We start from the raw sequence: 12,556 nt of genomic DNA, 5'->3' as shown, positions 1-12,556 counted from the left end.
TGATCTTAAGAATGGGATGTATCGAAAGTGAGTGGTGGGGCACCTGGCTGGCTCAGTCTGCAGAGCTTGCGACTCTTGATCCTGGGTTCGTGAGTTCAAGCTCCACGTTGGATGTAGAGATTACTTAAAAACATAAAATAAAATATCTAAAATGAACCGAAAAAAGAAAGTGAGTGGTCCAAAGGCTCAATGGCCATCTGTCAAGAGGGTTCTAAAGTATGCCTGTATTGGATTATATGCTGCAACAGGGATCTTTAAGGTCTACAGGGTGTAAGGTTGTAGAGTTGAGCTGTGTGCCGGAATAGGTACATTTCAAGTCTAAAAGGGCTACGGGTGTAGAATATGTATGCGTTGGTTGTATGTCAGACATGTGAAGCTATAAGGTCTACTTTCAAAGTTTCTGAGAGTTTTACATTCCATTAAGGAGCATTCTTTCGAAGCTGATGTAATTAGCAGCCAAAGCAGTGGAAGGAGTAGCACTAGTAAAAGAATGACAGAATTTTCTAGGCACTCCCCATATACAACGTCTCCAACCTTCACAGCTAGTAGGCACATCATTATCCCCATTTTACAAATGAGGAAACCGCCGAGAAATTAAGCAATGTGCCCAAGTCTATATGTCATGAAAGTAAAGCAGGAACTTAACGATTGCAGTTCTGAGTTAATAGTGTTGAGTTTTCATTAGTACCATGCAATTATTTTCATATTATCTTCTCAGACTCATTAATACTTTAATTTCTGCTTTGCTTTATTCTAGTAAATGAATAATTATTCCCTTATACAATCTGAAATATTAAAAGTATAAATTCATCTTCAAACTTAAAAGGTAGAGGAATAATTACTATTCTTCAAGTGACTACATATTAATTTCCTGGCAAATATGATTTCAGTAGAGATAGGGTTGTAATTAGATGTCCAATGATTTTGAGGATTAATTTAGCAATAAGAATTAGCAAACTGTCCAGGCTGATCAATGGAATTCAGGGGACTGCTCAATTATTTAAATGGCAAGTTCTGTGCATATGTGACATGCAGTTTTCACATAATTCTCAAAGGCATCTGTGGGCTAAAGACAGGTTAAAATATGCTGATTTAGGTGTTTCTTCCCTTCTTCCTCAGGAAAATTAAGATATTTAGCCATGTTTGGTTCCATAATCCTTAGTTTATTATGATAATCTCCAGATTATATGACAAGAAGGGATGTGGGAGTACTTGACAATCATCTAAATGTTACCTTTATTATTTTAGTATTCATAAATATCTAAGCTTTAACTTCTGAAAAGCCTTGTTAAAAATAAAAATACAAAGTTTATTTCAAACTGAAAAGCCTTTTGAAAACTAAAAGCAGAGTCGTATTCTATTTAATTCCAAAGTAATTAGTTTTCTTACCAGTTAATGACTCTTTTGCATCATCGTCTTTAGATTCTTCTTTAGATTCATCTGTTTCTGTACTATCATTAACGAATGACTGGTTAACTGGTTCACAGGGATGAACACTCTGGTCATCCATAACTTTAAGTAGTAAGTAGAGAAATATGTTTGGACAAGTAAAAATAAAATCCATAAATATTAATATATGCTTAAAAAGAAAAATGAAACATAAAGCAAAAGAAATTCCATATTCACAAATAAACAGTAACTGGTAATAAGTTTGGGGGTAATATCTATAAGTACTAGAGATTATAAAACTAAATATTTAAAATTGTAAAAATTATATTTTTATCAGAAGAAAAAATAAAAGAATTCGAGAATGAAATACAAGTCCAACTACAAGTCACAACCTATGAAGTGTTTTCAAATATTAATTTTTTATGTTAAAGTTAACTTTAGTCCACTCCTAAAACTCTAAGAGAAGTATATACATTATATTCATACAAAAAATTAAAATACAGGCAGAACCTTTATAGACTCTTTAAAAAGCAACATAAACATTTAGGAAATGAATTTAAGAAAGTATTTTCAAAGTAGTTTACAGGTTTGATTTTCTTTAAGAACTCAACAGATTCCAATTAGGTAAAAGATATTTAAAATTTTATAATTGTAACTTAAAGTAATTTTCAATGTTTCCAGTGTATTTTTATCTTTGAGATGTTATTTCATGTATCATTAATATGCTGATCCTCACATTAATATCATATGCAGATCTTACTAAAACAACAAAGAAGACTTAGTACAAATTTCATTCTGTTGGCCTTATCTTCTGTCCTGCCTGAAAATTTTGTGTGTGCGTGCAGTCTGACCAATATTAAAATGCCACGATGCTTACAAGATAGGACTGCGGCTAACTTCTTCAAAAGCTAACTTTGTTCATGTGTACCTTTGCCGGCTTCTTCAATGACTTGTCTCACCGCTTTCTTTAAACTGTTTGCCCGCAACATTATTTCCTTTGGTTTGACAGCTTTCTGGGAGGGAGGTTTTGCAGGGTTATCCACGAGCTGTTCTTTGCTTTCACACAAGGATTCTTCACTGGAAGATTCCACGGTATCTTCTTCTACAATGAGAGAGTGGATGCCTGGGAGAAGGGGGGCAGCCTGGGAATCTGCGTGTAAAGCTTGAAGCAGTTGTTCAAGCTTTTCATTTAGGACCGAACACTAAGGAAACAAAAATACAGCAATGAATATCCACTGGGTGGAAATGGAAAAGGACAATTTGAGTGAATCACTTCTGATTTTGGAGGAAAGATGCCTATATTAATATTTACCAATTAATTGGCTATCCATTGTAAATTATACTTTAGACAGCTTGTAGACTAAATAATCATTTTTGTGAAAGAGCACAATTATGCAAATTTTTATGTGTGCTTCCAGAATACTCCAACTCTACCATCTTTATATAATTATTTTTCCTTAAAAGAAAATCTCTATCATCTTTATATAGGTATTTTTCCTTAAAAGAAAAGAACAAACACTTCATTTCAAAGTGACACGTTCCACAAAAAACTTATGCAAAACTTATACAAAATATTGTGTAAGCTTTTTTTTTCCCTAAAGTAATCGACGTATGGTACCGTTTTGAGCAACATAAACTGAAGGTCTGGCTGAGTCTTGGTAAGCTCTCCTTCAAAGCTTTGGTTGTGAAAGAGGTGAACGGTGTCTACGGGATTACTGGCTCAAAAAAAGAGCAAAAAGGAAAATGCACAAGGATAAAGAAGAAAAAGAAGATGCAGAAAGAAAAACATGCACTCCGCCCTTGTTTCTGTCTGCTTCTCTCGATTGACTAAGGGTAAAGAAACACGGAGGGCTGAAGCTATTGCTAAGACTGCCCTAATACATCTTTTATTGCCACACAGGTTCCCATCCTTCCCTCCTCCATTTATTTGTCCTTGATGTCATGCTAAGACGAGGCTATAGCAGAAACAGTTAAGAGAAAAAAACATGGCTAGAGAAGTCTTCTGTTTTCTGAAGCGCTCCACAGAAGAGAAAAATAAGAAAAAAGAGGCTGAAAACATCAAATGTCTGTTTATTTCTATTTCCTTTTCCTTTCACTCAATTAAACCACCATCTACAGCATAAATCTGGAGATCATTCCTTTGCAAGCCCAAGAAAGCCAAACCTTTTGTAGGAATGCCCTGTCATGAACAAATGAAAGCAAAGAGAATAGCTTTTAAGGTTCTTACTTAACCTCAGAAAGCTCATAAAGGGGAAAAAAATCTATAAAGAAAAAGGCAAAGCAAGAAAATAGAACCCTTCAAGGGGCCAAGAACCATAATGTCTGGGGAACCCAAAGAACCACGCAAGGGGGGAGCCTGATGACCAGTTTCCCTGGAAATGGAAAGCCATTCCTCTCCCCACTGGAACACCAGCCGCCCAGCATTTTCCCCCACATGACCCTGCTGCTGAGCATTTCTCCTTGGAGATGTCAATCTGTGGGAAAAGGGAGTTGATATAAAATTCAGGATGTCGGATGGTCTTCAGCAATGCAGTTTTCCTACATATTCCAGGGTAACTGTAAAATAGAATATATTTTAATCCCTTACATCTGATTCCAAAGTAGTTTTTCTCTTGATTTAAGATGTTTTGGCAAGAAAGTCACTTAATCAATTTAGCTGTGAAACAGTACAATGTTAAGGTTGTCAGTAAAAAACTTGCACACCCTGGGGCGCCTGGGTGGCTCAGTCGTTAAGCGTCTGCCTTCAGCTCGGGTCATGATCCCAGGGTCCTGGGATCGAGCCCCGCATCGGGCTCCCTGCTCCGCGGGAAGCCTGCTTCTCCCTCTCCCATTCCCCCTGCTTGTGTTCCCTCTCTCGCTGTATCTCTCTCTGTCAAATAAATAAAATCTTTAAAAAAACAAAATAAAAAAAAACCTTGCACGCCCTGAAGGTGACCCCCTTACTTTACTGGCCACGGCGTCGGCTGCAACGGCGTTTTCCAACGTTTTTTCGTAGGCCTTCTCTACTTTGGCAACAAAGTCCTTTACAGTTTCACAGAGTATCCTTGGAGGAAAAGAAATTGTGCAATTCAGTAAACCCTTAGACTGGGTTGGTTTGATTCACAAACATATTTAAAAACAAGCACAATTAGGTAAACTGTCAAAGCATAGGGACCATTTGTATGTAAAACCCACACTTCTACGTGTTGTGTAACACGTACTAGTAAGTTCCAGACATTCTGAATTACAAATGGAAATGCACACGAATAAAACTTTGCTCTGTGTAAATTAAATGCTCGTCGTTCTAAGGTTGTAACAAGCCTTTCTCAAATATCTAAATTAAGCTCTTGAGAAGAGTATTTGTAGATCTCATTAAAAAAAATAAGCATTATGTTCAGTTAGCCAACATATAGTCCATCATTCGTTTTTGATGTAGTGTTCAACGATTCATTAGTTGCGTATAACACCCAGTGCTCCGATAAAAAAAATTAAAAAAATTTTTTAAACCACACAAGATATCACTAAAAAAAAATAAGCATTATCTCCAGCACCTTACATATTTTCATAACAGAACTTGCAATGTTAAAAAAAAAAAAGGATAAATTTGTCACTTGATGTTGTCTGTCACTCTACTATTCATGATCCAGGTATCCTGAAAGTATATTGTTCCTGAAGAGGAAAGGGATTGTGTAAACAACCTGCCACTTGAATTGAGTTACAGTCTCCGTAAATCCATTCGTTTTTTTCCTTAAGGTAACCAGTACAGTCATATGCAAGACTAACTTAATTTAGATCTTGTTAGTGTCAACAATATATGGTTTACTTGTTTGTTGCTTTTAATTACATTTGGTTTCTTTGCAATAGAAATAGATCAAAAGACAAAATAATCTGAAACCCTAACACTAACTAAAATCTGTCTTTCAGAAGTCTATGGGACTGGTGCTGGATTACAAACAACCCAACAGAACGGTATGTGACCAGTTTTCTGTAGCAAGGGCTAACAGTGATTCTGAAAACAAAATCAGATGATATTAAATTAATAGTATTTCTCTTTATTATGGATACAGACTAAGAAATTTGAAGGAAAAAAACCCAGGTTCCAGCAATTACTTTTTTTCTATTAAACTCACAGTTTTCTCTGTTACGTGAGTGACATGATTATGTTTCCAGATATTTAAATATTATGACATCAAGCCATTCAGTAGATACAGTACACACACACACCCCAAACCTTCACATTTATCATCTAAAAAATAAATGAATTATTCCTAAGAATTTTTGTTTTCTTTGTTGTTTCTTGGTAACCATTTCTAGATTTTTACTTGGACAAAAAGTAATATTTCCTAAACTTCAACCTCTTTGTTGGCTTTTTAAATTCACATTTCTCCAGAGGCTCTAGCTTACTACTAGAGATGCATTCATGTGCTTTACCTCAAGTTTTGTCTTCTTTGTTCATGTATACTACTTTTATGGACCTTCTTGAAATATTAAGTCAAGCTGTCATGAAATTTTTTCTATGAACTTTACTGAAAGTTTCTCTAAAATGTCCCACCTCTGAGGAGAGGAGACACTGACCGTCCTCCCACTTTATGTAACTCTAAAATAGAGGTTTTCCTTGCTATTATTACAACACTTTGTTGATAAAATTTTCTCCTGTGAAATTTATGAAACTGCATATGCCATAACATTACCATAGCTACTTTTGCTGGTATTTTACTAACTCCTAGGAACAGAGCCTATTTGTCCATCAGTCTAGGAATGAAAGGGGCAACAAAGGTGCCGTGATGCTCAGGCAGATGGAGGCTGAAGGAATAGAGTATGATTCTGTGTTAGAGATTACTTGCCATGTAAGTTGTGGGAGGGATCAGAAGAAATGGTCTACCTTAGAATCCAATAAGTTTCATATTCCAGAAGACATAAAATATTACACTCTGGAGAAATGAACTAACTTTTTATTATACCAAAATAGTGAATGTAGAATTCTTAAAATTGAAATAAAATGTACACCTAAAAATAGCATGATTTCAAAGTCATACCACCTGGGAACTTGCAAATTGGAGAAAAACAATTTTAAGATGTATTTGCTATGATAACATGGAAGACATTCTCCAACTGATACAGTTTTCTACTTTAATGCATAAATACATCTGGAAAAGACGTGCAAAAATCAAATAAATGGAAGTGGAATGTGGATTTTCCCATAGGGCTATAAAAATTTTTAATCCCTAATTATATCTTAAACCAATGTTAGTCATAATTTTGACAAGATATTTCCAAGCATTCTATTTCTTTAATTTTGTTCTCTTCCTTCCAAGTTGAGCACAAATATGCAGTTGATATTGCACCAAATATTCAGTTGAAGCTAACAAAAGTCCATATTTAGCAAGCTTGATGATTTCCACTATCACTGCAATTATATTGTATTCATGAGATCTATACTTTTTATCACTAGTAGCAGTATCTTCATTTATCATTCATTTATCTTCATTTTCCACATATTTTTTAATAGGGGCAAATGACAAAATATGCAAACACTACACTAAGAAAAATATGGCGATGGTGCCCAAACGGATGCACATACTGGCAGGCAGGGGTCATCCTATAAGAATCTGAAAAATTCATTTTCCATCTGATGTAAAAAAGTTCCAATCAGAAATTAAAGATGATTTACAAGTATCTGTGCATAATCTTAGCTATCTCTGTGCTCTGAGGAAACATTCTAACAACTACGTATCTTACCTCACCTATTCAATGGGGGAGGGGGGGTTGCCTAAATTATCTCTAAGATAGATACCAAATCTGAAATTCTGTGGTTCTATGAGAATAGTTCCAATCTTATTTTTCCTGGCAAATGATCTCATTTTCTAAGTTCTGTCTACAGAACAAATTGCATTTATTTAATAACTTTGCTTTGTATTTTTATTAATAAGTGACACCTACAATTGCTGACTAATGCTTCTGATTCTTAGAAGGTAACTCATGTTACCATACCAAACTGACAAAATTTCAAAATCAAAGAAATGCTGACATTATGTTGGTGAACCCATAGTAACTACATTAGTTAACCTACATATTAGCTATGCTAATGGAATATAGCTTTTCCATCAGTATTTTCAGCTTTTTAAAAAGAGTTAAAACAGCTTAAGCTACTGGGAATTACTATTTAATAAAACAAATATAAACATGCACCGAGAGGGTTAAAACATTCTGCCTTAACAGTGTATCATTTAACAAGTAAATGGCATTATCAAAGGAAGGGAATTCTTTGTTATCTAGGTGGTGGTTACAAGAATATGTATGTGAACACGTGTATGTGTGTTCTTCTTTCTCATCACTAAGCTGTACCCTTATGATTTGGGCACTTTACTGTGTATATATCATCCCTCGATAACAAAAAAAACTTTTTTAAGCAGGGAGAGCTATTATAGATTTTACAAGTCTTTAAAATACCTATAAACCAAATGCAGTATCTGAACCTTGTTTGGATTTTGATTTGAACAACTCAACTGTTCAACAAAAACTTTGAGATAATTAGGGAAAATGGAACATGGATTGAGGAATATAGTCTTAGAGAATTGTTACTAATTTTATTAAACTTTTTAATAAGACTATTAGGTATATATACTGAAAGAACAAAATGATTTCTGGGATTTGCTTAGAGATACTATAGCAAAAGAAAGTGGGAGTGGATGACAAAATTTTGATAAATACTGAAGCCATGTGATGGGTATGGTGGGAAACCATTATACCAGTCTCTCTACTTTTATGTATGTTTGAAAATGTTAATAACAAAAATTAAATTTAAAATAATGCCATATTACCGGTACAAATTTACTACATTTTGTCCTTTCTTTTCTCTTGGACCTCTTTATGGCAAATCCCCTAAAATTTTAATCTGGAGTTATAAAGACAGGACAGCTGGGCAGACTGGGAGCACAGATGAGTGACAAGAGGGGACCAGGGGTGGAATAGAATCTGTTTCAAGGCAAATGAGCTGGTCAGAGAGAAATCCAAAGCTAAAGCTAATAGTAGAGCCTAGACAAAGACCCAGGCAAAGGTCGGGGCGCCTGGGTGGCTCAGTCGTTAGGCGTCTGCCTTCGGCTCAGGTCATGATCCCAGGCTCCCGGGATCGAGCCCCACATCGAGCCCCACATCGGGCTCCCTGCTCAGCAGGAAGCCTGCTTCTCCCTCTCCCACTCCCCCTGCTTGTGTTCCCTCTCTCACTGTTTCTCTCTGTCAAATAAATAAATAAAATCTTAAAAAAAAAAAAAAAAAAAGAGCCAGGCCAAGGTCAAACAAAAAATTTGAATGTAATTGATTAAAACATGAGATGATGATACCATAATTTAATATAGCACTCTGTAGTTTATAAGCTCTATATTTATTTCATAAATCAACTTAATTCTCTCAACAGTTCCATGAGGGAGAAAGGACAGGCATGCTTTCCATTTTTACACTTGATAAAACAGACACAGGCCACAAAGCTACCAAATGTTTGAATCTCAGCTAGGACCTCAGATTTACTCCTACTTGGTGCAACATTGTGATTTACTCCAGTGGTTTTCAAGCTGTTTTCCAGAAACACTTCAAAGATTCTGCAAATACTTGATTCAAATTTCATTTAGAAATATAAGATACAATTTTTTTACATGCTCAAATAATCATTAGAGATATTAGAGACAAATAATATACTAGCTTCTACTTTAGAATTCACATTTTTTGTGCAAATCTTAGACTATATTTGATGCAGTTTCCAGTTATTTCTGTATTTTATTTCAGTTACATGGCAGTAAGGAAATAAGATACAGAAATAACTAGAAACTAGAAACATCAAATACAAAATTATAACTGTCATCTATAATTATAGCTTAATTTTCCTCATAAATGACTAATAATTTAATCCTGTCCCATTTATTAATGACAACAAAATAGCTTTTTAATCTTTTAAATATTGGAATTCTACATAAAATTTAATGAAAGACAATGTTAAAAGTCAATTATATCTCAATTAAAAACATGTAAAAATGTAGAGAAGGCAGTGATCAAACACATCAAACACATGCAGGCCAATATTAAGGATTCGCTGACATCCAAACTATGAAAGGGGCCAGATAAAATATTTACTTAACTGCATCAAAGAATAATTCTTTTATAACTTGTTATACTTTTAAAAAGTTTCCATTTCAGTTTTCCATCTTTTCTAGCAAGATCTTCTAAATGTCCTATAAAAAAAGCATTTGATTCATAGGGCAAGGGTGGCAAATGCAAATGTTTTCCTTGTAGAAGGAGCTTAGGAAGTACCTAAGGAATGGCTTTGGTATATAAATTTGCCCCAAGATGAGGAAGACAATAGGGAGTGCTGAGGCCTGGGACAAACTGGAGATTTCCACATTTCACCATAAGGCAATACAATTTGGTCAGAAAATGCCCAACCAAACAACAGCGACAGAAAACCAGCAGCAGCACTCTGCATCAAACACCGTGTCTGCAGCCCACCTCTCTGGGCAACCAGGGTGCGCCCCTGACTTAAGCTCCTCAACGGCTCCTATCACTCAGCCCTGTTTCCTATCCCTGGGGCTTATGGCATCAAAAGCAACTGTCACTACATTTATACTTGTCCCAAGCAAATCTGTTTATAATGATTTATCTTGTCTTCCCTTGATTCTTTGCAAAGTAAGTATATAATATACTAAAGTTGGTGTATTTTGCCCCCACCACTTCCCTAATCCCTCACTCTCTTTCTTTCCTTCTTCTTTTTCTCCTCTTTCTGTATAAGAGTAATATTTCCTTGCTAAGCCAGAATCCCAAAGCATACTTGTACTCTTGCTTATCAGTTGAAAATGTCAGTGGGTTTCACCCTTCCCTCTAGTTGACTTTCTAGGTCTTGGGACATCAGTATGGGATGCTTTAGAACTAAATTCTACATTCCAGGCAGGCAACATTTGGGATAATAAAATCAAGTAGCTCTGGCTCCATGTACAGAATCAATTTAACTAAAATCTGATAACTTTGAATTAAAATATAATTATGTAATTTAAACATGCTGATAAATGTCATTTGGAAAAATCTCTTCAATATTTTCCCTTTCCTGATGTAAACAGTTCCTAAAGAGTAGTGTTTATGGAAATAATAAATGATAGTGAAATGTGTTTTCATATTATAATTAATCATAAATACTTCTTTCTTTATTTTTTATTTTATTTATTTTTAATTTTTTATTTAAATTCAATTTAGTTAACAGATGAATGCTTCTTTAAATAGGAGCTTAGACTGATTAAACTCTAAACACTTACCAAACCATTCTGATAAAAATGTTTCAGATTAAGCATCCAAAAAAAAACCCCTCTAAATATATACTCCACTGCAAATAAGATGCTAAAGTGATTAAAAAAAAAATGCAAGTTTAGTATATCTAATTCTGTAAGCTACTTCACAGATTTTTTGGGGAGGAAAAAAATCACAAAAAAGTGACATAAATGGTAGGAACGAGCATTTTCACCATATTTCATGGCTTCAACTCCATCACTCACTTGGCAGATGATATGACCACGGCATGTTCATCAGAATTGAGGATTTTTGTAAGATGAGCTGCGACAGAGTCCTCATAAATTGTCATCTGAAAACAAACAAAAAACCCCTATACTGTATTATTGTTTCTGGCATTTATACCGCTCGGTTATTACTGCTTCTAAAATGGGACTGTTCAGGACACACGTGACACAGGGCAATGAATATAATGACATATACAAAAGAGTTATCATAGGAAATAAATAAAACTTCCTTTCTGTAAAAGGCTTTTCGCTTCTGAAACTCCTTAATCTATAGTCTTTAAAAAAAATCCATAAAATTCATTAAATTAAAAAAAATGTCGAATAGCTGAATAGAGAAAGAACCCCTACGAGTCGGCACAAAAAAGTGCCAGACGACCTAATGAAAAATGAGCAAAAGGCTATAGAAATTTAAAGAGGAAGATATACCAATGGACTACCACCAAAGACAGGTGATCAAGCTCATCAGCCATCAGGCAAACACAAACCAAAACCACAATGTGGTTCCACCGCGTCTGCCAGAAGAGCTACAATGAAAACAAAAGCAGCAACTAGGCCTGGGAAGAGCCAAATACTGGCGAGGTTGTGGAGGAACAGAACTCTCATTCGCTGCCGCTCCCGGTAGGAGAGCAGGAGTTGATACAAATACTCCAGAAAGCTGCTGGGTGTCTATCAAAGCTGAGCATACGCATATACCATAAGACCCAGCAATTCCATTCCTACATATGTATATACCCCCAAAGAAATGCGATGTGCGTTCACCAAAAGACACGTGCTAGAAAACGTTCACAGCAGCCTTCATTCAATAGTAGCATGGATAAGGGCACCCGAGTGGCTCAGTCGGTTAAGCGTCTGCCATCAGCTCAGGTCATGATCCCGGGGTTCTGGGATTGATCCCCGCCTCGGGCTCCCTGCTCAGCAAGGGAGCCTGCTTCTCCCTCTCCCTCTGCCTGCCGCTCCCCCTGCTTGTGCTCTCTCTCTCTCTCTGTGTCAAATAAATAAATAAAATCTCTAAAAAAAAAATAGCAGCATGGATAACAGATTGTAGCCTATCTGTGCAAGGGGGTACTATGGGGCAATGAGGATGCTGTGATTTACAGCTGTGCCACAAGATGGATGAATCTCCCGGACGTCATGTTGAATGAAAGGATTCAGAGAAGGGCTGCTTACAAAACGATTCATTTCATAAATACAGAAACAGACAAAAATAATCTATGATTTTAGAAGCCAAGAGAGTGGCTCTTGGGGTGGGAGGTGGGGGTGGTGAATGGAAAGGGGCATCGGGGGGCTCGTGGGGTGCTGGTAATGCTGCCTTGTGATTTGGGCATTCATGACATGGGTTCATTTACCTTGTGGAAAATTAGCAACTGTACATTTATGATCTGTGCGCTTTTCTGTATGTAGAATTCAATAAAAAGTTTTTTAGAATGCTGAATGCACTGTGCTACAACCATGTAAATAAATCTCTCTCTCAGAGAAGGAAGGAATCAAAATGCTCAGGGAGTCCTATGTCCCCTTTTCTGTGTGACTCAAAATTTAACATCCTGTTGAAAGAACATATCTTCCTAATAAGTAAAAATGTGCACAATATCTAAACAGCCTCAATTCAGAGCCTTCCATCAAACGTCTGCCTCAAATAT

The 12,556-nt window shown here is 35.8% G+C and overlaps 1 protein-coding gene across 2 annotated transcripts in view; it reads right to left on the bottom strand.

The window, feature by feature from the left end:
• DGKH (diacylglycerol kinase eta) overlaps positions 1-12,556 on the bottom strand; it is a 173,013-nt gene that overhangs the window by 32,824 nt on the left and 127,633 nt on the right. For both annotated transcript variants that reach the window (XM_035003306.1, XM_035003305.1), the window contains 4 exons: positions 10,899-10,984; positions 4,333-4,432; positions 2,318-2,591; positions 1,390-1,512 (listed from right to left, as the gene is read on the bottom strand). In XM_035003306.1, coding sequence (XP_034859197.1) covers positions 1,390-1,512; positions 2,318-2,591; positions 4,333-4,432; positions 10,899-10,984 — 583 coding nt within the window. The remainder of the gene's footprint in view (positions 1-1,389; positions 1,513-2,317; positions 2,592-4,332; positions 4,433-10,898; positions 10,985-12,556) is intronic.

The sequence above is a fragment of the Mirounga leonina genome, unplaced genomic scaffold, assembly GCF_011800145.1.
Source record: "Mirounga leonina isolate KUSES-001 unplaced genomic scaffold, KU_Mleo_1.0 Mir_127, whole genome shotgun sequence".
In the NCBI taxonomy this organism is placed as follows: domain Eukaryota; kingdom Metazoa; phylum Chordata; class Mammalia; order Carnivora; family Phocidae; genus Mirounga; species Mirounga leonina.
Note: the sequence above shows the minus strand (reverse complement) of the source record. Positions and strands in the feature narration are given on the sequence as shown.